General features: G+C 38.6%; 1 protein-coding gene and 1 pseudogene across 4 annotated transcripts in view; both read right to left on the bottom strand.

Moving 5' to 3' along the window:
- BICC1 (BicC family RNA binding protein 1) overlaps window positions 1-26988 on the bottom strand; it is a 269545-nt gene that overhangs the window by 102979 nt on the left and 139578 nt on the right. For all 4 annotated transcript variants that reach the window (XM_034662531.1, XM_034662532.1, XM_034662534.1 and 1 more), the window contains exon 3: window positions 5320-5389. In XM_034662531.1, the coding sequence (XP_034518422.1) occupies window positions 5320-5389 (70 nt within the window). The remainder of the gene's footprint in view (window positions 1-5319; window positions 5390-26988) is intronic.
- Window positions 20550-22670, bottom strand: LOC109490923 (annotated as a pseudogene).

Here is a 26988-nt window from a genome sequence, read left to right as displayed (position 1 = left end):
TAAGGAAAGGTGTTCAGAAAGGGACTATCTCACCCAGGGGGATTTGGGGCTCTGAAAACCGACCCGAGCTTGTTTGGGGTCTACTACTTACTAAACGTAAAACCCTAGGCAAGTTATTCTACTTCAGGTGGCTTAGTTACCTGGAAACTGAAAATGTCATCGTGCAACTCATAGGTTGCTCTGATCATTAAATAAGATTACGTATGTAAATTATTTCGCATACTGTGTGGCCCCAGCTGGGTCTCAACAGACAGTGGTGTTCGGTATTATTGGTGATCTGTCAATTATGTAACTGAACACTAATTAAAACAGCCACAACAACTCTGGCTGGAAGAGGCTGCATCTTGTGAAGTTTTGTTCGCAAGCTTACTGGGGGAGGCAGAGCTTCGCACCTTCAGGCGTCCCACAAATGACAAAGATGAGGTCATTTCCCTTATGTTTCCTTCCAGGACTCAGAACCACTGAAAGGAGCTTTAGCCACACTGGTGTCAGTCACAAATCATGTCTTACATTCATTCACTTAAAATGTCTCCAGGAAAGACATCATTAGTCAGTATTTTTCATAATAAATGCCACTCCTGTGTGAAGGCCATGATTTTAAATCTTTCTACTACACAACACACCTTAGTGGTTTACATCTTCACCTGTATCAGTGGTTTCACTATAACCACGACTGAGTTGAGCTGAGGTATCAGAAAATCTGCAAATATTTACTGAGTGCCAACTACGTACTGGTTACAGTGCTAAGGATACACTGACGAACCAAATGCATATACTCTTTACCCTTTGGGGAACTGATCGCCTAGAACAGTGTTCTCCAACCTGTCATTGTCACTCATCTTACACCATGACCTAGTAATATTTATATGTTTATATACATGTAAATAGTGACATATGACATAAAACAAAACTCTTACACTCTAATGTTTTCTTTTCTAATCTAGTATTTTTTTTACATACTAGTTATGACCACTGAAATAATTTTTGAGCCACTAATAGATCACAACTCACCACTGGAAACACTGTAACATAGCTCACCTTGCCACGCCTCTTCTCTGCCCTCTGCCCTATGTTAAAGGCCTCAACCAGTGCAACGTGAATACCCAACAAAAGTATAAGTACACTTCACAAAACATTTTCCTCTGGAAAAAATAAACAGTCTACAGTTTTTCTCAAGCTAAGATTTCCTATTAGATATCACTTGCTCTGAGGGAATGCAATCAAAAATAATAAAACCTCATTTTAATGATCCTCTTGTTTATTCCAGGAGGAAGAAAATGGCCAAACTTAGTGCCAAATCGCCTCAAAACCAGATACGTCAAGCAATTCAACCACACCTTTCATTCCTGATCATACTAGGGCATCCTGAATTGTCATAAAAGAAACACTTGCAGAGAAGAGTTTCTATCCCTTAAATTCTGTAAGACAACTCATTCCCAGAACAAAAGACAATAAAGCTTCATCAATGCTGACCACATTTACTTGGAATTTGGCATAAAAACTTAAAACAATTTTCACCCACATTTACGCCTTTGCCAGTTTAAGAAGAGACGGATGAGCAAATTAAGGGCAAAAAGAAGACTGTACAAAAAATGTTTACCGTATTTAAGAGAACAATCTCATCTAGCATCATGCGCAGCATAATCATACCAGTGTGATAAATTCTCATTACAAATTACTTTTATCTGTTAAAGCAGGTCTGGCAGGACTTCTATTTAGCAAAACAGTCAAACTTGTTCAAAATGCTATCTGTACTTTAATGAAGCTGCATTGACTTTACAATAGGCCGTAATTCAGAACAGCATATTCAGAATTTTAATGAGTGCCCCCAAGTTATTCTGTTAGTAAGGCTTTACAGTATTAAACATCTTAATCCTTAAGTACTTGTCTTCATGGACATAAACCTCTGGTTCTTCTATTCAAGGCAGAATATTCTAAAATTCTGAATCTAAGAGTTGAAAAGAGTTTTATTTTCTTCCACGCAACATAAATATGTACTGTACACAAGAAATAATAGATATTGTTTTATTTTTCTTAATCATGACCCCCCCATTAGGATAACCCTAGAGTTGCCTACTTAAACATCCATTATGTTGAATCTTAAATTCTCCGTTCTTTCTGGCTCTAATGAGAACTCAACCTTCCAATAATTTCAAATACTTGTAAATTCTAAAAAATTCTATAGTCCCTGAGTTTTATACGACAAACATGCTCTTTCCCAAAATGCCATGCTTACTAAATGGAAATGTTTCTATTACATTTTTTCACTGTGTTCTATATGGTTTAAGAGGAATGAAGGAGGAGTAAAAGGGGAGGAGAGAGGGAAGAAAGCGGTAGAGAGAGGCACAATTACCAGGTGGCTTTTTACTCAAAATTGTATTTCACACAGGCACAGAACAACAGTTACCACTCTAAGCTTACTCATGCTAACTGACTGCAAAGATGACAGAAACTTAAAATTAATGAATCCATAAAAGTGCAGTTTTTGGAAACCAAGATGGACATTATCCAGGAGAAGGGGCTGTTGAAGGACTTGTGCCTGTTTTTCAATAGTAATCATCATCCACTGCCTCTAAACACATGGTCTCCTCAGTAACTAAGTCATGATATTTCCACGTCAGATGGTGAGATTTTTGTTTCCGAAACTCAGCTTAACCATAAAAGCACCAGAGGAACTTGTTAAGTATACATTTCCCAGTCCCACTGCAGACCTACTGACCCAGATTCTCCAGAGAAGAATCTGATTCTTCTAAGTGATAGCAAATTCAGGCCCTTGGCTTTCTGCCTTCGTGCCACGCAGCACCCTCCCTACCAACACTTCAACCAAAGCAGCCTCACAGCCAATCTGATACAGGGTTGATGGCTTAAAAAATAAAGCACAGGACTAAATTCCAATAGGGTAAAGAAGGGGGAAGACTGGTAACAGTAGCCATGAAAAAATTTCCATCTAGACTTATATATCCAACCAACAGAAGCAAAAGTCTAGAGAGTAAAATACAGCACAAACCCATGCCCATATTGTATCACGAGCATCGTCTGGGGATTATCTGTGCATTCCAAACCTTCATGTCACCGTGGGATTTAGAGTTTAATAACCATCCAAACATGGCACGAATCCCTAAACACATTTATATTCCTGGGTCTCTTGAATAATACTAGCTTAGAATAAAGAAGGTTTAAAATAAAGACTAACAACAGTTTTCCATACAACATTTAGAGGCAGATATCCTCATCAAAGAATTACCTTCTGAAGGTCCTCCTGCCATTTTCATTTTATTTTTACTTGTTACAAATTATAATCAAACAAATTTCATCTCTGAATTTAACCATTTTAAAATTAATATAGGAATACACCATATCAGGGATGTTAGCCAAGAACTGATTCAGCAGCTGTGTGTTTAAGTAATAAGAGCAACTCAAATAAATTCTGAACCATAAATTCCTCTGAGGAAAACTTTTGATTTTTTCCTCCCTTCCTTGAGCTAAGTCTCTCTCTTCTGGCACATTCTGCTCATCATACAATACTGTGTACATTCATAGCACTTCATCAATAATAGAAAAATAAAATGATGTCTGTAGACGCAGGCCTGGAGGGATCAATTCTTAGGCACAATTCCAAAGGTTAACTTTAACCATGGGGAAATTATGCTAAATGCCCTCCAAATGTACTGCTGAAATATTTTCAAGGCAAAATGTATCATCAAAATGTGGTCGTTGTGATGAATGGGTTAAGTATGTCAATGACTGGAAACTAAAACATTAACCTCATCTATTTATCTCCATATTATCTAAAATCCCTAAAGTTGTAACCACATTTTGAATAAAAAATAAAAAACCTAGCATGGGTAGTGCAAGCGAATAAGTCATCCAAAATTATCTGGAATCATTTTAATAATCATGTTTCCTTGGGGGTTTTCTTTGGAGACTGATCAAATTACACTTTTATTAGGATAGTAATGAAGTTCATTTCATTAAGTAAAAATACCTGACAATAGGGAAAAAGAATCCAATTTATGTTCAAGTTCCAGTTTATTCAAGTATAGGCCAGTGATTTTTAAATGGCCACAAACAAACAAATAGGTAGATAACCCACTAATGAGTAATTTCTTCTTTAGCATAATGAGTACAAAACATCTCAACACACTGAAGATTGAGACTATATCCCATAGCACTTGGCAAATGGAAGGCATGTACAAAGTTATGGAATCTCACTTGGAAATTCACCAGGTCTTCTGACTGTTTAGCACACAGGCTTTCCCTTTCTTGCTACCACAATCAGAAATGAGAAAGTCACAAGAGCAGCGTTTCTGTAGGAACCCCAGTACACTGAAGTCCAGCTAGTCCTCACAACAACTGTAAAATAATTTACATTCCATGTGATGAGTAACTAATAAAATGAGATTAAAAGAAGGCAATCTGAACTAAAATAAAAGGAGAAATCTTTCAACATTTTGTATCATTTAGCAATAAAAGTCATAGGGAGAAGGTAAAGCAAATACGAAACTAAACAGCAACAACAAAAATGCTGGACCACAACAGATAATGTTCAGCTTGCACAATCACTGTTTCTGAATTATTTGATAGTATCTCCCACCAGCTCCTAATGACTACATGTATCTCTTAAGAAGTATACATAATGAAGTTTGTTGAGACTAAGGTTATACTTTGAAAAAATATCCAGATATATATATATATATATATACTGGCAGGTCACTTGAAAATACTATGTAATCTGGGAAAAAAAAACTAACGGTGCCTGTATTTCCATTCCTGCATTGAGTGGTGTGTTCTAGGATAAAGCAGAAGAAAGGCCACTGAAGAGAAACGCTCAGCCTAAAAGAGAAATGTACTGGGTTCATTACTGTTTGACAGATGAAGAGTAGAAGCAGGCAAGAAAGGAAACCTAAGGTTTCTATCGCATTGGAGGGAGGAAAAAAATAGCTATTAAACTCGTGTGGTACAAAAATAAGAAGCCTAAAGTATAAACACTGGGAGTTTATGCGTTGAAAACATGTTGTTACATGCAAGAGAATCACCATGACTCATGGCCACTGAATGAAAGGACATCCCTGAAATCGTAATTTGCTATGGTATCTTCCATAATAACATTTCCATTACAATAAAATACTTAATGTTTTTTTGGTTGTTGGATAAAGGGCATAACTTTTAATTATGATAAACCTTCCAAAATATTGTTATTTCACAAATATCTGGGGACATACATGATAAAAATAAAGGTTGATTTTCTCCGTTGCAAACTTCCAGTAATTCCAGTCTCCATTATCAAAGCCACCAATTTCTCTATTTCTCATGATTTACCTTTCTTGGATTTGGCTCCAATCTTCAGTTTTGATGGCCAAGCAATCTGCGTATTTGTTTCCTCCATGATCTGTAACAAAAATTAAGAGAGAAAAATATTGATTCAATTAAGAGCTTGTATTTACAGATAAGATTCTTCTAAAAAAACTATTTTCAAGTCTTTAGTCTCATGCTGATAAAATGACCTCATTTTAAAACAATGCAAAAAAAAACTTGCTGAAAAGAGAGATTCATTTTTATAAGCCTTTAATCTATTAGAAATATTCAAGTATATTTTGTTACTCCCAGTGTTCCTCTCCGTTATGCTTCAGAGTTTTTAACATAGAGACAACAAGACCAAAAGTACATGAACAAGTAATTGACCCCACTTGACGCCAGAACTGTCAGAGATGCTTGTGCTGAATAAAATTCCCCAAGACCACTGCCAACAGATTGCAACACACCACACATAATCCTTGTAATACAAAACTACGTGGGTTAGGCCATACTAAAGGAAGACTTTTTTTCTCGGAAAAAAAATTAATAACTTGCTTTGGGCACATTTGTATTTCATTAAAACTGATGAAAAACTTCTAAACACAACATCATGTCGTAAGGCTGCATTCCCGTCATCCTTCGCCTGGTGCAAAATGGCATCTGGGCCATAGTTCTTTTCCGCTTCCATGTGACTAACCCAGGGGGGTGGGGCGACTGGGTCGCAAATGTGTGAAGGGACAAGAAGGAGTGAGGGAAACAACCACCACAGAGCAAAAGCGGTAGATGGTAAATAAGAAAGAGTAACCAAACACTGTTCATCCTTTGTTCTTCTCTATCTTTATCATGTAAGACTAGATTAATGTTTACTTTGTACCATGAATACAGAATTCATCAAAGAAATTGACAGGGCAAACAACTAAACAAATTAATAGGCAAATAAAACCAGCACACATTAATCACTTCAGTTAGAGTAGGGCAATATATGCTTTTTATTTTTTTATGTGGTTTTTTTTTGTGATTTTATTTACTTATTTGTCAGAGAGAGAGAGTACAAGCATGGGAGCAGCAGGCAGAGGCAAGGGAGAAGCAGGCTCCTGCTGACCAAGGAGCCCAATGTGGGACTCGATCCCAGGACCCTGGGACCCTGACCTGAGTGAAGGCAGACGCTTCACCGACTGAGCCACACGAGCACGCCAATTTATGCTTTTTAATACAGATTTAGAGTTAACTAAACAAATAAGAGGTGAAGACAACTAAACACAGGGCAATTAATAAAAAGTGCCTTTATCCCTTCAGTATTGGCTATGTATTGGGCCTAAGGCTACACAGTTAACATGTTAACATGCATCGTACTTCACATAATCCCCCTTTTCATAGCATAAAAGAACTTTCAGCAGATGTTTCAAACTGGCAGCCCACAGATGCATTTTGTCTACCCATCGTAAGGTTTTTAAAACACGAGCCAACATTTTTAACTCTGGGAATTTCACATAGAAATTAAGATTTCTGGTTCTTTGGAAAACTTGACAGATTTAGCACTTGCAGCCCACATTCCCACATGGCAACACTTGGCTGGCACTGAGGACCAGATGCCTGGAGGCTCTGGGCTGCCCCCCAACCCCCCCCTTGGTCTCTCACACGGAGGTCAAGAGTCACTTGCCATTATCATCACATTTGTATTACTCACTTGCCATTTATCATGGTGTTTGCACTGCTATTCTTCTCAGAGAACTATTTCTCTACACCTGTGTATCTATTAAAGATTGAAAAACCCAAGTGAGATCACACTGTCCTCACTAAGTCAAGGTACTGGCCTGGCCCTGAAGGTAGGTGAACTTGTTCCACCCAATCCTATAAGACCTGGCCCCTCTTCTTCTCCTCCCGTCCATGCTGTCCTTGTTAGTTGTCTTCACCATTAAACTGTTATCTCTAAATCCATATTTCAAAATAAAATAAATATTATCCTTCCTCTGCTCCCCAGGAACATGCCCAGGCAGCTTCCGTGCAGGGTCTCCGTGTCCAAACTCAATTGCCCAGCTACCACAGTCCCTTCTACTCCTACATGATCCCAGCCCAAATTTTTCCCATCTCACTGTGTTGACTTCCCGCCTACTCCTTACTCAATCTGAAATTCTCCTATTTTCTGTGTTTATTTGTTTATAATCTGTCTCTGCAAAATAAAGTAAGCTCCCTATCCTGCACACAGCAAGCATAGGATATATTTGGGTAAACGAGTCTTCATAGCATGCTTATGAAGTAAACGTCTTTATTCCTCACACAGTTAGGAACCAATGGAGTGAGGATAAAAACACCAGACTGCTTGCAAAGACCATACCTCTAACAACCAAACTATATGGAACATAGGGCCTCTTTTTCAAACATGTATATACATACTTGAAAATATGCTTCAAGATTGGAGCATGACAAATGGCTGTAACATCCTACAAATATTTACCAACAGCCTACCTAGATACCACAAGTTCCAGGACCCACAGCTATGAATAAGACACAATTCCTGGTGTCCACAAGCTTACAGTCCAGTCAGGGACACATACCAAAAAGCCAGCTGTGGATGGTGGACTGGGTGTGTGCACAGGACCTGCTCACAAAGACAGGTCACGGCCACCATCCTGAAAGGTCAGGTTAAGGGAGGTGGTTAGTAAAGGTTTTCTAAAATAAAATCTACAAAATTACTCAAATCCTGAAAGCCAAGGAAAAGTAAATTTATGAATAAGTTCAATAGTCACTGAATGAGAGCAGGAAGCCCCAATTAGGAGGGACTTCTCATTGGTCACATTTTATCACCTGTAATTTCAAGTTACTATACATACATATATCTTCAAAGTGACTAAAAATTGATTCAGAATTTTCCTCTAATTTGGCTAAGACACCCAAAGAGATAAAATGGAAAAATAAGATCTTACTATAATTCTGTTGGTGGGGAAGCAGTAAGAAAATAATCTATATACTTTTCTTTTCCTGAATTAAATAATTTGGCCACTTAATCCAGCAAATTACGTTGGATGCCATAATTATACTACTATAATAGAGAAGCTTCCTTGACAACATATGGTGGCAAGAATAACTTTCTAAAATCTTAATCATTTGCAGAACTTCCCTTCAAATCACCCTGCATATATATTTGATCTTTTATTAAACACCAATAGATGCTTCAAGACAGAAAATAATGTGCCAGAGAAAATATCCTCATAGTATATAATAGCCATCAAGTCAAAATGTTACTTTACACACACTTCCTCTAAGCCTCCCACCAGTCCCGGGTCACCATCGTGCAATGAGGTGGCGGGACTCAGAAATGCTTTCAACCTCCCTAACATTGACACTATCTGTGTGGGGAAGGGAGACTATGCTAAGCTTAGTATCCCTAACTCTAAAACCAGAGTTTTATCTTCCATATCACATGATCTCCAAAGTTCTATGAGCTATAGTAAATGTCAAACCTTTTAAAGAAAATGAATTACTAGTTACTGGCATCTGGCACCCATAGGTGACCTTCCCTCTATGATTAAAAAAAAGTGACTCCACTGAATACCATCTGTGGCCACTCAATGCCAACCACACAATGCCAACCAAGGTCATTCACTAGGCTGCAATCCCCATACAGAGCTCCGACTGGATGCCTTCTCAGACATCCCTTTATTTGTTCATCATTGTATGTGATCTAGTCATTAAGAGCAGGTGGCTCTAGAGTCAAGTACCAGCTCTGCTGCTTTCTAGCTACCATGATGGGTAAATTACTTTTATCAGTCTTTTATCCTCTGTATAATTAATTATAGTACCTACTCATAGAATTGTTGTGAGGTTTTGATAAGAAAACATGTGGAAAACCCCAAACACAGATATGGCCCACAGTGATTATTACATATTGATTACTTTTGGTCAGTCACTGTCCTGGAAACTAGGGATACAATAGCAAATGCGATGGTGCTTCCTTCCAGGAGCTCATGGTCTAACAAGGAAGAGGACAGGTTAACCCAGCATTATGGACTGTGTGCCAAGTTTCATAATTGGGCAGGGCAATATGAGAGCGTATAGAGGGAGTCCTAGCCCAGTCATGGGTAGTCAAGGAAATTAATGTTAAGGGAATGCCTATTAATGCTGTACCTTAAAGGAAGAGAAACAGTTGGCTGGAGAAAAGGTGGAGAACATGCCCCAGATAGAAGAGGAGTACATGTAGAAAGGTCTAGAAGGAGGGAGGGCAGGTACTCCAGCAGGTCTGATGGTGACTCAGTGTGGCTGAGGTGCTTCCAGGCTCACTTCACACATCAAGGACAGCAAATGTGTCTCACATCTTCTCCACCCGCCTATGGATCTGCACATGGACACGCTCATATAGCCTTGAAGACATGACACAAACCAAAGCTGTGCAGTACCTGTGCTTAGCCATCGTTCACTACAAATCAACTCTGAAAACCAGGAGAGTCACTACAAATAGGAAGAGGCCATACTTACTGCACTTTTAGGAAGTCAAAATTCCCCGTAAGAAGTTCTCAGTGAAGCTTTTCAAACCATCACCTCCAACGACTCCAAGTCAGTTCCTACAGCACAGACACTGTACCCTAATGGCTGGTTTTAGCCTCCACCAGTTATGGAGTAGTAGGGTGTGAAGCAGTCCTGTGATCAGGAGAAGGAGGAAGTAGAGTTCTCTGCTGGGAGAACGGGTGGACAATGGTCCAGGAACCCCAGGACTGCAGTTGGATTACTGGAAAAGGGGCCTGAAGCATGAGCCCTGGGAGAAGTGGGGTGAGGACACAGATCGTGGGGTGCAGAGGCAGAAATTAGGGCACTAAGCAAGTCAGAAGCTCTGTATCCAGCAAGCTATTTTTAAAAAGATGTCCTGAATGGTCATCAAGACAAATTGAGAGGTAAATCAAGGTAAATAGGAGAGCTGGAAAAGGTGAGGTCTAGTAGCTGTGGCTGAAATCAAAGAAGCCACAAAACCTCTGAGAAGAAAACGACTCTTATGTCTTTAAAAACAACAACAAAACTAAAGTGAGTTCTGGCTAGGTTTTATTTATTTTTTTTTTTATTTTTTTAAGATTTTATTTATTTATTTGAGAGAGAGATAGAGCAACAGTCGTGGGCAGAGGCAGAGGGACAGGGAGAAGCAGACTCCCCACTGAGCAGGGAGCCTGATGTGGGGCTCGATCCCAGGACCCTGAGATCATGACCTGAGCCAAAGTCAGATGCTTAACCGACTGAGCCACCCAGGTGCCCCTGGCTAGGTTTTAAAAAAAAAAAAAAAAAAAAAAAACTTATTGTAGCCCTGTTTCTACCTTCACAAAACCAAAGCCTGAAGAACTACTAATTTTGAATAATTTTCTATAAACATTAAATCATACCTTAAATATTTAAACACTTATTTTAACTCATTATTCTGGATTATTCATTAATAAAGCAGCTAAAGGAGGTCAGAGATAAAACTGGGATTTCTCCTAGAGCCAAAAAAAAAAAAAAAAAGGCTAGAAAGCTTCCAGGCAACCCTGACCTAAGTGCTTACTTTCCTTTTCAAAGAGGCCATGTCTTTGAGTTGAACAAGAGCTTAGGTGTGGACACAAGTGATATAAAAGTCACTGAGCAGACTGGGTTGTTGACATAACAAGCTCCTGTGACATCTAAAAGATCAGCACAACAACAGAGGAGACAATCAGGGGCAAACTATAACAGGAGCTGCTGGTGATCTCTTAGCATCTTCACAAAATCCAGACAGGTTTTAAAAAAACCTTAAGTACTGAAGTGATGTTTTTTAAAAAATTACAGCAATGGGTCCACTAAAGCACTTAATTTTAAGGCTCTCATAATGGATGAAAACACTGACACCTTTTCAAAAGGATATTATACATTTTCCACAATCCAATTAATTCCTACAAGGAAATCACTTTCCAGAAATCCATATTATGCCCCAATTCTTAAGCAAGCCAGGATACTGTCCAAATGTTCAATTTGCATTCAAGGAATAATTCGATTAAGTGGCTAACTCTGACCAACCCCTCTGCAAAACATAAGATGTGTGAAATGTGAACTGAAAGCTGGGAAACACGCTTAAAATGGCTAGTGCTTCCTTGTGGAGTAAGGACACCATATACCACGATGTCAATTAGGTAAAGTAGTGCCTCGGTGTACAAGCCACAAAACCTCCAAGAAGAAAATGGCTATCTTCCGTCACAGGGAGAAAAATCCTAAAGTGAGTTCCAGCTAGTTTTTTTGGTTTTGCTTCTTTAATATCATTGTCCTGGTTTCTACCTTCACAAAAATCAAAGCTCAAATGTTTACTGAAAATGATTCAACTTAAATATTTTAAAGACCTGTTGTAACTCATGATTCTGGATACTATATGCTTATGTCATTTCAAATGGGTCAGTTTCAACTTATGAACATCTTCATTGTCAAGAAATGTCTTCTCGATTCTACCAATTTCTGCTAGGTTTCTTTATTTCTCTTATTATAAGCAGCAATTCTCTATGTCATGGGAAGAGGAGATTTCGGAGGCTTTCATCTAAAGATAAAAAAAATTATTTTAAGTTTCCATTGTTAGACTTGCTATACTCATTGCTTACAAGGGATTAATAATGGAAATGTAACTTAATTCTTATGCTAATCTCAGATGTGATGAACAGAAAATATTTATAGTAACAAAAGTAACTGAGCCAAGAATATCAATTTGGAAACATATGAAGCAATTAAAAAAAGATTGTTTGTATCAGAAAGAATATATATTTTTGTAGTTCATGCTTGAAAGTTACTTTTTCATGATGAAAAATGTGATGAAGATAGCATGCTGTGGATATATAACAGCTTAAGAAATTAATTAGTCATCTTAACTTTCTTATTCATATCTGTATTTTGTAAACAGGGCATAAAGTACCCTGATCAAAGAGAAATAGCACTGCTTTTTTAAATATTAAACAGATATCTAATAAACATGGAATCATACGTTCTTGTTTTGGTTTTAGTTTCTATGGGGAGTAAGGGAGGGAGAGAAGGCAAGGGAGAGTAGTGTTTACATGGGCTGGAATTTGGAATTTTTCTAACTGGAAAAAAGTTCTATCAGCTACAGAAAAAAATTTCATCACAGATTTACAAGGAATCATTTAAATAATTTCACTTAGTCAAAATAAATTGTCGAAATTAAAACAAAATAAAGAAAAATATCTACTCAAATTCTACATAATCAAATTCTACATGTAGTTTCAGCCACGATAAAAAATAATTTCTACTTATATTCCTCAATGCTCAAATGATAATAAATGTTTTTCCATCTCCAACAAATTCCAGATTAGTACTACCATGTGGAAAGAGAACATATCTACCAATGTTCACTATACTACAGATTTTGCAAGTTTGCAGCAATTATAGGATAATATCTTACAGATAATGGAAACCTTTGCCAAACCAACAATTCTACTAACGTGCTTATTTCACCAAATTCTTCAATCCAGACATAAAGTTAAAAATCCACAGGTAAGTAAACAGTATCTCAGATCAACCAACAGTAAGTCTACTTATGCTGACTTTACTTGAAATATTTATTCTTGGACCAGGAAAAGAACGCTGAACACTCTAACTTGACATTTGTACTCTAAACTATTGAAAATTCATCATTCAAAATGGCTACCAGCTGGGAGACATCTGCAGCCTGCTTCACAAAAAAAAGAAGAAGAAGAAAAAAAGCCAGTTCATTTGTGCTTTATTTTCCTTATATCAAGAGAGAAATAAGGTCTATCTTCATGGAGAAGGTTGTTTAAAGTTACCTCATGTACTAATGGATTGTGAGTCAATTTGCTGCATTTCACCATGAAGGGAGCTATGTGAGAAAAGAGCCAACTAGAAAACCCTGAAAAGTAGAGATGGGAAAGTAGTGAACTTCTCACACAAGAGGGTGTCTAAAAGCTGAGGATGTTTATTTTGCGAGACATTAGAAGGCTCTGTTGTATTTCATTTTTAATCCAAGAAATGCATCTCACTGATTGGTTATTTGTCATCTCCAGAACAATTCCACACATTTGTCTAATATTCATATACATTTCCCATGGGTTCCACGCAATAATCTTGTAAATCAGATAGGTGACACCTATTCGGCAAATGAAGAAATGAGGAATCAAAGAGGGTTCAGCAGCAGATGGTATGTGGCAAAGTCCGGCTAAAATCGAAGTCACATAACTCTCTGGCAAGAACAATTTTTGACCCACTTGGCTTATGAAGTGGAAAGCACCATATACTTACAGGGAGGTCATCTGAAAGCTCACCCTCCCAGGACTCATAGCAGCAGAGCAGCTGCCCCTCAACACTGATTCTTTAATGACAGAGTAAACCAGAGATGGCCCCAGAACGGTTCAATCCAGGGAAGGACCACCACCCCTGTGCACACAGAGAGAATGTCAGAAGCATTTTGGTTGTCACAGTGACACAAGAGGGCCACACTGGCACTTCAGTGGCCAGGGATACAGATGCTCAACTTCCAACAAAGGGCAGGACAAACTCACTCAAGATGGCCATAGAGACTGTCCTGGCTTTGCACAGTCCCAAGATGCACAAATGTTAGTTACCACAGCTTAGGTAAACAACACCAATCTCCCAACAAGATGAGTTTACATTCCAGTTACCAAAGTGCATTAATTGTGAGTAGTTGCATCAAATACACATTCCACTGCCAGTTCCCCAGTACACAAATCACTACATATGTAACATGCATCTTGATCAGTGACGAATCACTTTGCTTCTTTCAAAGCGTGTTGCGGATTACTCACTGCATGTCTGTTATTACCTCATGCACAGACAGCAAAGCAAGAAGTTGTACTGACTTCTTGTCTCCCAGGGTCAAAAACGAGTGAGATTTTACAAAAATGGATAATCAAAAGTGGAAACTGGCCAACCAAGATGAAAGTATAGCAAATGAACCAACAGTGACATTGCTGGAAGTGAAACTTGAGTCAAACGTCAGGGGTATAGGATCCATAAGGAACGATGGGAATGTTGACACTGCCGTTGCTGGAGGGGCTGTGATACGCGGCCAGAGGAGACTGAGTGAAGACAAACTCAGGGACATAAATGATGAAAGTGGTTGTGACAAGGAGGAGCTGATGCCAGCAAAAAACTTCACATTAAAGAAACTCTAGGAGATAGTCCACAACCTTGAAAGTATAAAGGATGACATGTTGGAATATGATCTAGACTTATGGTCACAACAATTCACTGAGGCAGAGAAAAGATGCTCCCTCCATATCACAAACTGTACAATAAAAAAGCCACAGTTCCAACTATTCTTGACAAGTTTTTTACAAAGAAATGAAATGCATTAATTCTCAATATTTCTAACGTTGAAAAACAGTGCGTTAAATATTAGCTTTATTATCTTTTTCATTTTCCTATATATTTGTCACTGACAGGGAAATCTTTAACATTTTCACAAAAATTTTTAGGAGTTGCATTGCACAGCATTCAATTTTCCCATTGATTAATGAAAGTATTTTGCAGTTTCAGCTTGCAAGGTCGTTTTTATGGTCCCACACTGCTGTGCCCCATTGAGAATCACTGATAAGGGGTTTCAAACTGTTCCACACTATAGGCAGGCTTAACTAATTTATCTCAAAAAGTTCAGCCAACTCCTACATATCGACCAAAACCTAGTTCAGATGTGCCCCCCACTGTCAAAACTCTCCCAACCCTCTCAGGCAGAAGTCACCTTCTGCTCTCCCCTCCCCATTCTTACTGTGTTGCGGCAACATTACAGTCCTTACTTCTTTGCTCATTTTACCAATCCCACCAATGAGGTGGCCTCCCGATGGCCAACAAACTGTATCTTGTTCATTTTTAAGCATCTGAATGTAGCACTTAGGATCTAAGAAGCATTGGGGTTTTTTAAATTTTTTTTTAAGATTTTATTTATTTATTTAACAGAGAGAGAGACAGCCAGCGAGAGAGGGAACACAAGCAGAGGAAGTGGGAGAGGAAGAAGCAGGCTCCCAGTGGAGCAGGGAGAGCGATGCGGGGCTCGATCCCATAACCCTGGGATCATGCCCTGACCCAAAGGCAGACACTTAACAACTGAGCCACCCAGGCGCCCCAAGAAGCATTGTTAAAGTAACTAACAGTGATGAAGGAGTTAGACAAAGGGGAGAGAAGAGGGAACAATCACCTAAGACTTTCCAATTACTTGGCACTTGGTGTATCTGAGTACAGCCACTCCATCTACACAGTCTCCTTTACCTCATTCAAAAAATGGTATCCTTGAGGAATCTGCTTATCAGAATAAATGAACTGAGTGAATAATCCTTAAATGAAAGTAAATTCTGAATCACATAAATTCAGAATTTATTCGCCCAAGGTATATGTGCATAATAATGGAGAAACTCTTCAACCAAAATGCACAGTGAGTGGCAAGTTGGGCCAAATGCAGGCTTCAACAGTGGGATGCCCATGTTCTGTCACTTCCACTCCACTCTAACCTATGGCTGGCACCAGCTCAGGGGACCACACGTGCCCATTCTAAAAGATGAGCCAGATTTTTGTGTTAAATCTCCTAATTTCTAAATGTTACCTATTTCAATTATGTAAAAAACACCATGAGCGAAAGAGAGCATGGACTCCACCTTCCAACCTGTGCTCCAAACCAAGGAGAATTTTCATGGGGTACGGGTAGGTTATTTGTGATGACCTACAGTGTTAGTGAAGAGCCAGTTCCTTGGTTCTTCTGGGACTAAGGATCTAGGATTCTTAAGGCTATTTCATTCTCCAACTATCACTTTATTATAATTCCTCAGAAGGACTAACCAGATCTCTATCATAGCTGCTATCAGAGGGAGCTATAAAAAGATTAAATTTGAACTATCAGATGTAACTTGTGTATGACTTGAATATAATGGTTTAACAGTATATAAGTTGTGAAAAAATGTAATGGTATTGATATCTCTAACAAAATCAAGTTACCAAATCTTGATAATCTTCTTATAAAGATTAGGAGACACTATGCTCAAAGAGCAAGGATGATGGACCAGAAGAGCTATGGCCAGTGCTCTCACAAGGTTGATGATACAGTCAGGGAAACGAACCAAACAACCCTGACTTTAACTATAGGACATAAGGATACACATTGCAATGATATCACCTAACAGAGAGATGTCAGGTCTCTATTAATTAGGAAAGGCTACCTTGAAGAAATGAGCCACAATATGAAGCGCGGTTACATCAAAGGGGGGGATGCAAATCATGTTCAGGAAGAGGGAGCAGGATTCATTCATTTCTAAATATTTACTGCATGCCAGATATGTACCAGTCGTTGCATTAAATATTAGGCATAAATAGTGAACAGAATTTAAACAGCTCCTGATCACTGGTAGATTACAGTCTACTGGGGAAAATGAACAAATACAATAAAGTAAATCTGGGAGAAATGAAGTAAAGGCAAGGGGAAGAAATCATTTTTTAAGTGGCGGAGGGGTTAAAAAAGAACGGGATGCCTTGAGTCAGAACAATAAAAGGGTCATACTTTGTATTAGGTGAGACAATCTGAGGATATTAAGCCAAGACCTGAAAGATGTCAAGAAAACATAAAGAACATAGCAAGCAGAGGCCCTGAAGCCTTCGATGTTAAAGAAACTAAAAGATGACCAACAGGGAGGAGAAAAGGGCAAGAGTGAGGTGGAGAGGAATGTAAGGAACAACTCATATAAAGCCTGGAAAGCTCCTTCTAAACAGCACAAGGAAGGCCATGAAGGGCTGTAAGCCTTGGAGGAACATGACCTTATTTGTGTTTTACAGATCACATTGAAAGAGGCAGGCAAGAGTACAGAGATGAGCTTGGAGGGCATTGCAATTGTCAAGCACGAGATCATGGGAACATGGAGAAAGGTCAGGATGGTAGAGATAAAGAAAAATGAAGCAAATCAATGTATGCTGAGAGTGGAACAGCCAAGACTATGGATGGACTTGACTGGGGAGGAGTGATGGAAGGGGAGCTATCAAGTTATTAATCAGCTTTCTGGTTGGCTGGTGCCATCACTGAGACTGGAAGTAAGAAGGAGACCAAATGAGACTAAGAACATAAAAGTTTCAGTTAGGCTACATTTTTAAAGTGTATGAGCCACTCAAGTGGATTTCCAGCCAAGTGGAAATATCAGGCTAAGGTGATAAGAATCTAGTGATCAGAAGGAAAAAAAATTAATTGGAAATATAAATTTGGAATTAGATGGTATTTAAGATTATGGAATCTGAGGCTCTCACCTATGAAGGACATAAAGAAGAAACAAAGGTCCTTCCAATTTAGGTGTGAAACTAACCTTAAGAATTTACAAAGTAGAATGTAAGTGGAGGTAGGGGAAAGGGGGAATGGGTCTTGTTTCCTGGTCATGGAGTTTCACTTTGGGAAGATGAAAAAGTTCCAAAAATGGATGGTGATGATGGTTGTAAAACAGTGTGAATATACTTAATGCCCCTTAAAAGTGGCTAAAATGAAGAATCTTATCTATTACTTTAATTAAAAAAACAAACAAAAAACTAAACCTTGAGAAATTCCAACATTTAGACATTGGGTAGAAGAGGAGATGCTGAAAACATCAGAGAGGGAATGAACTTCCAGAATGGTGGTAAATGACCATGAGGTCATAGAAAACAAAGGAAAAACTCCCCGCCAATCCCCATAGAGGAGTTCCTCAAGGAAAAAAGAAAAGAACTGAAAGCTACTAAGAAATCAAGTCAGATGAAAACTTCAAATTATCACTCAGATTTTTAAAACAACAGGATCATGGGTAACCCTGACACAGCCATGTAAGTGGAAGGGTAAGCACAGCAATTGGCATGAGTTGAGAAATAGAATATGATTAGACAACTCCTTCAAGAAGTTTTGACTCTTAACAAGAAGCAGAAAAACAAGACAGTGGCTGGAGAGGAATATGACGTGTAAAGGGAAGTATAACAGTTACAAAGAGCCTACGCCAATGTCCACTTTCTCCCAATTAGAACCCTAATTTTTACCTGGAACATGGACACCTAAAATAACTACTCTGACTTCCTTGAGGCTAGGTATGGCTAGGAAACTAAGTTCTGCCCAGGGAAACATTGGGAGATTCTAGGAAATTTCATGATTCAATGTCTTTTGTCCCTTCTTCCATTCTGCTAATTAGACTGTGGTGTCTGAAGTTCCAACTTGGATTATGAAGATAAGGGCCATAACCCAAGAGTGGGGAACTGTATAGGCAGAAGTACCTTGGTTTACTAGGTCTCTGGGGAACACTGTCACCACACCAGACCTGCATTATTCTTTTATGAGAAGTAACCTTCCAACTTATTTAAACAACAATCATTTTGTTTTGCTTTGTTTCCGCAGACAATTCTAATCTGAACTGATACAGGCAGTTTTCATTTTCCTTTAGTGCGGGAGACAGAACACAACTGTGTGGAAATGGGAATGACCCAATTAGAGAGCCTCACCCACAGCAGAGGAGGACAAAGCCCACTGTGAGAAGCATGAAAGACATGCAAACCCAGGGTGGCTAGAAAGATGAGACCAAGGAAGAGGCAGGAGGAGTTAAACCATGCAGACTTGCAAAGGAGGATTTTACTTATTTATCCTAAGAACAACTGGGAAACCAGGCATTTTTTAATAAGTAAGTAACATGATCTAAGGTGTATTTTTTCAAAGATAAGTGACAGTAGTTTGAAGAAAGGAATGAAGGGAGTGAGGGCAAGAGAGATGGCAAGGAGACCAGTTAGGAAGTTGTTCTGATAATCCAGCTGAAAGATGGGGATGGCTTCAAGTAGGGTAATGATTACAGTCCTAAGGCAAAGTGAGTGAATGTGAAGAAGACAATACTGGCAGTACTTTGTATGTGGTTACGCATGACAGATCAGGGACAGCAAGCAGTCAAGGACAACACTCAAGGTAATGGCTCAGACAACGCTGTGAATGGTGGTGTCATTCACTGAAATACGGACTTGTGGAAAAGATAACGCACTTGGGTAAGCTCAATTTTTAACACTCTAATTTTTTTTTTAAAGATTTTATTTATTTATTTGACAGAGATAGACACAGCCAGCGAGAGAGGGAACACAAGCAGGGGGAGTGGGAGAGGAAGAAGCAGGCTCACAGCAGAGGAGCCTGATGTGGGGCTCGATCCCATAACGCCGGGATCACGCCCTGAGCCGAAGGCAGACGCTTAACCGCTGTGCCACCCAGGCGCCCCTAACACTCTAATTTTTAAGTTCTTGAGATAACCAAATGTAAATAAATACCAAGCAAGTAGAAGACTTGTTCTCACCAGCTTATTCATAATAGTGAAAAACAGGAAATAGCCAGGTGACCATAAACAAGGGGGCAGATTAACTGTAGTACACAGTGTAATACAACTCATTAAAGAAAGGAACAAACTACTGATAATATGCAACAATATGGATGAAATCCAAAAACATTATGCTCAGAGAAAGAAGGCTTATACCATACAGTACATACTGTATATTTCCATTTATATAATATTCTATAACAAACAAAACTAATCTTTGGTGAAAAAACTCAGAAAAGTGGTTGCCATGGTAAGTGGGGGCTGGGTTTGGGAGAGGGGTAGGAGGAAACTGTTTCAAGTCATGGTAATGGTCTAAATCTTTGTAAGAGTTTGGGTTACATAAATGTATATATTTGTCAAAATACATTCAATATTACATTTACTTTACCTAAATTTAAGAATGACAACACTACAAATATTGAATGCTGATTGCTGGTATGCATGGTGAAGAGCTGAAGTGTGCTGGTGTAGGCCTGTTAGTCTGAAATGCAGCAAAAAGATGGACTGATGAATAAATAGGATAGATAGATAAATAGATCCATATATGATAAAGCAAATATAAAGAAGTAACTGCAAAATTTAATTAGTGGGTATATGGTATTTCCTGCATAAGTCTTACAACTTTTTTGTATTTTTATAATAAAATGTTAGAAAAGCTTTAAGTAATCTGCATTTCTTTAAAAGCGTTAACTAAAATTTAACAATAATGATTCAAGCACACATCTTCTTCCTTTTCCTTTACATCTTCACTTTTATTGTGAATCCAGGAATATTTACTACTGTGAGATTGGTAACCAATTAATCACAAAAAATTCTAGCATTCTAGTATCATTTGAAATCATTATCAAGAGTCCAAAATATGTACTTTGCAGAAAAACAGGTAAATAGAAATATTTTAACACGTTTTACGCAATGAAACCACGATTAATTCAGGAAAAGAAAAAAGGGGAAAGTTTCAGCTAATATAGGGAAAATATGGTCATTCTTAATTATGTAACATTTTAAGGGATACTGTTTTCTTATTTTCATACTTTGGTAGCTCTTTAGGACCCATTTAATAAGGGGATAACTATCACTGGCATACCAAATGTCACACTGTTGCTCATTATTGTATTTTTAAATGTCTCCCTAGGAAAACCGTTTATATCCTTAATTTCCACTCTCAAACACAAATTTTTTACTTAAAGAAAACCCCAAGTCTTTCTTAGCAAAAATTAGCAACTAAAATTATTTAAAATTATTACAGACTTAGTTGAATTTTAATAAAAACTTATCTTCGAAAAATAAGGTCAAATTTTCCTCCTCCCCCCCCCAAAGAGGCTTACTGAGGGTGATTCAACCATGGGAATATTCCAGAAACCTGAATCCTGAGGATTGAGGCAGAACTCATGGGAGGGCTGAGGGGAGCTGACGGCACGCAGGAACAAGGATGTAACTTCTGAGGGCAGAGGGGACGACCTGGGTCTGGTCTGAAACTGCACAGAGGGCTGAGTTAAAAACTAGGTGGTTGCCGAGACTGTGGAGCTAAGATTGGATGGTATAAGAGCCTGGCTGGTTTCTAGAGGCAAGAGAAGCTCTAGAATGGGGATTGTAGGTGGGTATCTGCCAAGGTCTTCCAGAGAACAGTGACCATGATGATAGAAGAGGCCATAAAAAGCAAGCAGAGATAGAAGAGCACAGTGTCCATTGTGTGGCTGAACTGCACCCAAAGGTCCACCAAGTGCTGCTTCTGAGCCTTGTGTTCCTACTGGCCCTTGTTGATACAGGGTATCCATTTAACTCTGCCTCCTTGTTACCAGGCACCCTCCCCATCAACTCCACTGGCTCCTTAGGCCAGGCAGTGGGTAAGAGTGAGACCCAGGTCCTTACTTCCCTTCTGGGTTGCAGGAGGGCAGCATTTCTTTGGTCTGGTACAATGTAAAAACAAGGTGGTGGCTAGGTGATGGGTACAACAGGGAGGTGATGAAAATGGTCCCCAGCAGGCTGACCTGCTCCGTCAGAGACAAACACAGGGCAAAGGAGACACTGATGTGGTGGGGTGCCAGTGGCCAGGAATAAGTCATTGATCATGAGCAGAAAGACGGTGTAATGCAGCAGAAGCTGTCTTGAATGGGGCATGATTCTCACTTTCTGCAGGCAGAAAGAAGCTGAAGGCATTGATGACAACCAGAAAGCCACTGGATCCCAGAAGGCTCATCACATTCAGGCTGCGCTACCTGCTGAGATGAAAGAGCTGAAGGTGAGAATGCAGTTCTGTCATCAAAGGGGAAACAGAAGATGTCCAGATCACTGCTGACCACTCACACTGGCTTATCTTATCTGAAGCAACCTTCACAGGTGACATAAGCCATGTGACTTGTAGGTGCCTGATCCACATCCATGAACTCCTCGCTGAAGATAGCTGGAAGCCACAGGTTCTTAGTAGTCATGCTGATTTCCTGATGCCCCCATATTCCTCTGGATTCCACCTGATGAGTGGATCATCCCAGATCATAAGTTAGCTACAGGAATGATGTCATCAGTTGAAGCTGAGCATCACCATTTCCAGGCTGGCAGACAGGGTGATGGAAATGGGGACATGAGTGGGGATACTGTAGTTGATGTCTGGATGGAAACTTTTCTGTTAAACACTGCTTAGAAGGTAACAGGGTTATTCCCATGCTGGTCAAAGCCTGAGTGAAACCGTCCCCTCTTCCTTGAAGCAGCCAGTGGAAAATGAGGCAGAGGAGAACTCCTTCTCCATGCAGCCAATGTCTTTCCATCTCCCTCTCACTCTTCTCTGGAGACTTAGTGATAATGGTGATCTTGCAGACCCACAAGCCACACCTTGAGCCCTAGCTCAAACTGTCCTTCTAAGTAAAACTTATAAACTGATTTTTTGCAACCAACTACCAATTAGAAAGCTCAATATCAACTCGCATTCATTTATTTAGTCAGCCGATACTTAACAGAGAGTTTATGATGTGGCAAGTACATAAGAAAAGAGTTTTCATTTAGTAGCACAAGTATTTAAATTACATATTCATATATACTGCCTGGGATATTTTATTGCTCATTTTCAGCAGATGAAGTTTTTAACATACAGTCTGGTGAATATTCTAAGTAGCTTTCCTTACTGTACATGCTATCAGCTTGGACTTTAACTGTACTAAACTTTTTAAAATCCTTTTAAACTTCAAAAAAAAGGAATATTAATCTCTCAAGTAAACATCTAGACACTATGCCTTCTTAAGAGCCCCATTGTTAAAGTAAGGAAAAGGAAATAGCTAAATGAGCCTAAGGCTGGTCCTAAGTCCTCAGTTTTTGTTTTTGTTTTTGTTTTTTTTCAATTAAATTAAATTTTACTTCCAGTAAATATAGAGTGTTATATGAGTTTCAGGTGTAAAATATAATAATTCAACAATTCCATACACACATCACCCAGTGCTCACCACAACAAAAGCACTCCTTAATCCCCATCACCTATTTCACCCATCCCCGCATGGACCTCCCCTGGGGTAACCATCAGTTTGTTCTCTATAGTTAAGAGTCTGCTTCTTGGTTTGTCTTTTTTTTTTCTTTGCTCACTTGTTTTGTTTCTTAAATTCCACGTATGTGTGAAATCATAGTCTTTGTCTTTCTCTGAATGACTTATTTCACTTAGCATTATCCTCTCTAGCTCCATTCATATCCTTGCAAATGGCAAGATTTCATTCTTTTTTATGGCTGAATAATATTGTGTGTGTGTGTGTGTGTGCGCGCGTGTGCACACTACATCTTCACTATCCATTCATCTATCAATGGACCCAGCTACTTCCATGATTTGGCTATTGTAAATAATGCTGCTATAATTACAGCGGTGCATGTATCCCTCTGAATACTAAGTCCTCAGTTTTTAAATTCTTCACTAGCCTGATCAGCAAAAATACTGAACTAGGTACACTCACAAGTTTTACAGAGGGAAGAGAAATCTTGTTTTATAAGTTTTTCGGTTTTGGTTTGCACACTGTTACTGACCTAAAGCAGAATGCTTTCCATAAGTGTGGTAAACAAACACCAAACTCCATGTCATCAATAAAACCAAGTTTTCCCAAACAAGAGAATGTTAACTTACTTCATCCATTTAAAATGATGCAATCCTTGGAATTTATGTTTGTTAAAAGGGCAAAGGAAGCAGTGTAAAGCTCAGATGTGACTAGTGGGATCAGGCTGTTGTGCTCAGGAAAAATTTTGAGTTTTTCAACCAGGGTCAAACACAAAGGTGAGGGGCGCCTGGGTGGCACAGCGGTTAAGCGTCTGCCTTCGGCTCAGGACGTGATCCCGGCGTTATGGGATCCGAGCCCCACATCAGGCTCCTCTGCTATGAGCCTGCTTCTTCCTCTCCCACTCCCTCTGCTTGTGTTCCCTCTCTCGCTGGCTGTCTCTGTCTCTGTCAAATAAATAAATAAAATCTTTAAAAAAAAAAAAAACCACAAAGGTGAGATTCAGAACACTGTAAATTTATCTGGAAAAAAACTTGAGTGGAAAGTGTATGTCTTAAACTTCATTGATATTTCTCTTTTTTTTAATAAGGTCATTCAGTGAGGATCAAAGCTCACGTGAGAACTCACAAAAGAAGGCAAGGAAAAATCTTCAAAATCCCTTTTGTATAAATTGGTGTATGACTCAAGGCAATAACGCACTGACCGAAATCAGAACATCTAAAGATGATGGAAAACTTCCATTTTTTTCAAGCTAAAATGATTCAGGGAATCTTCCAAAACAAGTTTTACTTCCAGCCTGTATCCCGTGCATTTTGTTAAAAAGTGGAAGACTATAAAATATTCTGTTCTGTGTTTATTGCCAATTTTTTTATTTACTATGTTCACCAAAAAAAAGTAATTTATAGTAAGCCAAGATGAAACAAACATTTCTTGAGCACCTGGTATACATCAGCACTTCATAAACACACATATACATGATCTCCACTTCCTCCATACAACCTTATACACAGGAATGATCCCGTTTGACACTTGAAAAGCCAGTTTGAAGGGACTGAAGAACTTGCTTAGGATGACACAGCTCAGTCAGGAGTGGCCTTCAGTCCTGGCTCAGCAAGTAACTAACTATATGCTCTTAGGAGTATGAGTCACCTCTCTGACACTCCATTCCCTCATATGCAAAATAAAAAGACTCAATTGAACATTTTAATTACATTAAAAGGTGCTTTTGATCTTTTAGAGACTGATGAGGGTTGGTCAGACTTCTGACTTTCCCCCCACCCCTACCCTGTCTTCCTTGCCTTTATCCAGTTTCACTGTTCCTCACCCATTCCATAAGAAGGTAGGGAATGGACCTGCTCTCCCCCTGCCTGAAAAAAGAGTACTTAAAAGTTTTGTTTTAGATACTTGATAACACATCTGATTTTTAAAGGAGAAAAATCTTGAACAGAGAAGTGAAAAGTACTTCCTAAAATCAGAGTATTAGAGACTTTCCCTTTATGCTATATTTTTTTCATAATTACAGTGAACAAATGAGAACTGACTTCATAAAATTCCCTCAAACCCCTGATATCTTCGTTAAAAAAAAAAACTAAATTATTACTGCGGTTTCAAGTTTGGTAATGAAGCACCACAATAGCCAGTAAGAAACTGTGTATCTAGACAAATTTAAAAGTCATTCTTAACAAAATAGCTTTTTTTAAACTGAAGTACAGTTGACACACAATGTTACATTAGTTTCAGGTATGTGACAGTGATTCCACAAATCCATAAGTCTGTACCTTTATGCTGTGCTCAGCACAAGCATAGCTACCATCTGTCACCAAACAACCCTATTACAATAATACTACACTTTACAAATTAGCTTTTAAAGGACTAGAAGGGCAAAGAGAATAAGTAATTTTTTCTGTATCTTGTTTATAATCCACAGACGTACAAAACTCATAGAAATTAATTAGAAAATAAAATTCTAGTTTGGTAAACTAATAATGTGTGCCTTCCTTGAAACTGACAAGCTGAACTGAATTGAGAATTTTCCATCTGCCCTAATCATGAAACTCTCTTATCTAGTTCATTATTGAAAAGTTAGAAAAAGTCATCACTTCCAATATATTTGTCAAAGGAATTTAAACATTAAATAGAAAAAACGGATTAAATAGGAGCAAATGGTTGAGATATTTTTACTGTCTTACCTAAAATTCCTTGCAGGGAAGAACTCAAGAGAAAAACAGGGAAAATTCATCAGGTATTTAAGAGAGGACGATGAAGATATTAACATTTGAATGCCTACTATGTGACAGGACAAGGAGGTTTTACATAGATTGTTTTGTTTAATCATGGTCTTTTTTTTTTTAATCCAGTATAGTTAATATACAATGTTATATTAGTTTCAAGTATACAATAATCACAGTCTAATTTAGTCCTAAAAAAGGGAACCTCACCATTCCATTCAACAGGTGAAGACAGAGGCTTAAACATTAGATAATTTGTGGGGCACCTGGGTGGGGCACCAGTTGGCTGAGCGGCTGACTCTTGGTTTCAGCTCAGGTCGTGATCTTGGGATCACGGGATCGAGACCGTGTTAGGGCACCACGCTTAGCAGGAGCCTGCTTGAGATTCTCTCTCAGTCTCTCTCTCTCTCTCTCCGCCCCTACCCCAGCTCATGAACTCTCTCTACAATAAATAAATAAACCTTTAAAAAAAAATTGGTAATTTGCCTAAGGTCACACAGCTAATTAATGCTGATATATTTAGAGCTCATATATATTTGAATATATACCGAAATGAAAAGTCTAAGATCTTTATACAACCTTCTCCGACGTTTTCTGGGCTTGGTCAGGGATTCAAAAACTAAAAAGTCATATTCAGCAACCTATTAAAATTCTAGTTTTGGCGGAAAAGAAAAAAACACATGATTATGATACAATATCTACACCAGAAGTATGAGAAGATAGCATATATAAACTGCACTTCTAGAAACAGCGTAAACTGGATATTCAGATAAAGCCACTTAATTAGAAAACATCTTAAAATGCTGAGTAAAATTAAAAAATGTATTTTTCAAAGTAAGAAAATTCCTTAGATCAGAAATGAGAGGAAGTGAAGGCTAGAGTCAGCATTTGCCATAGAAATGTCTACTGCCTGGTGGCCTATAGCCTGAATTTTAACAAACCATGTTCAGTGAACAGAAAATGAAGTTCACAACAGAAACACACAAAGCCCTAAGGCTGAAATAAAAATTCCCCATTAGTGATCAACACTGGCTCTGCCTTGTGGAATGAGGAAAAAGAAAAGTCTCCTGAGAATTCCTAAACACAAGTCTGTATTTATGTACTCTTGGTGACAGAACTAAAAAGTTTAAAACAATTTTAAAGTAGTTTTCAAATAAGTTTCATGTATAAAATTCCAATGAACATGAACTTATAATCAAAAACCACTAC

The sequence above is a fragment of the Ailuropoda melanoleuca genome, chromosome 6 (assembly GCF_002007445.2).
Source record: "Ailuropoda melanoleuca isolate Jingjing chromosome 6, ASM200744v2, whole genome shotgun sequence".
Classification (NCBI taxonomy): Eukaryota; Metazoa; Chordata; class Mammalia; order Carnivora; family Ursidae; genus Ailuropoda; species Ailuropoda melanoleuca.
This window is presented reverse-complemented; position numbering and strand designations above follow the sequence as displayed.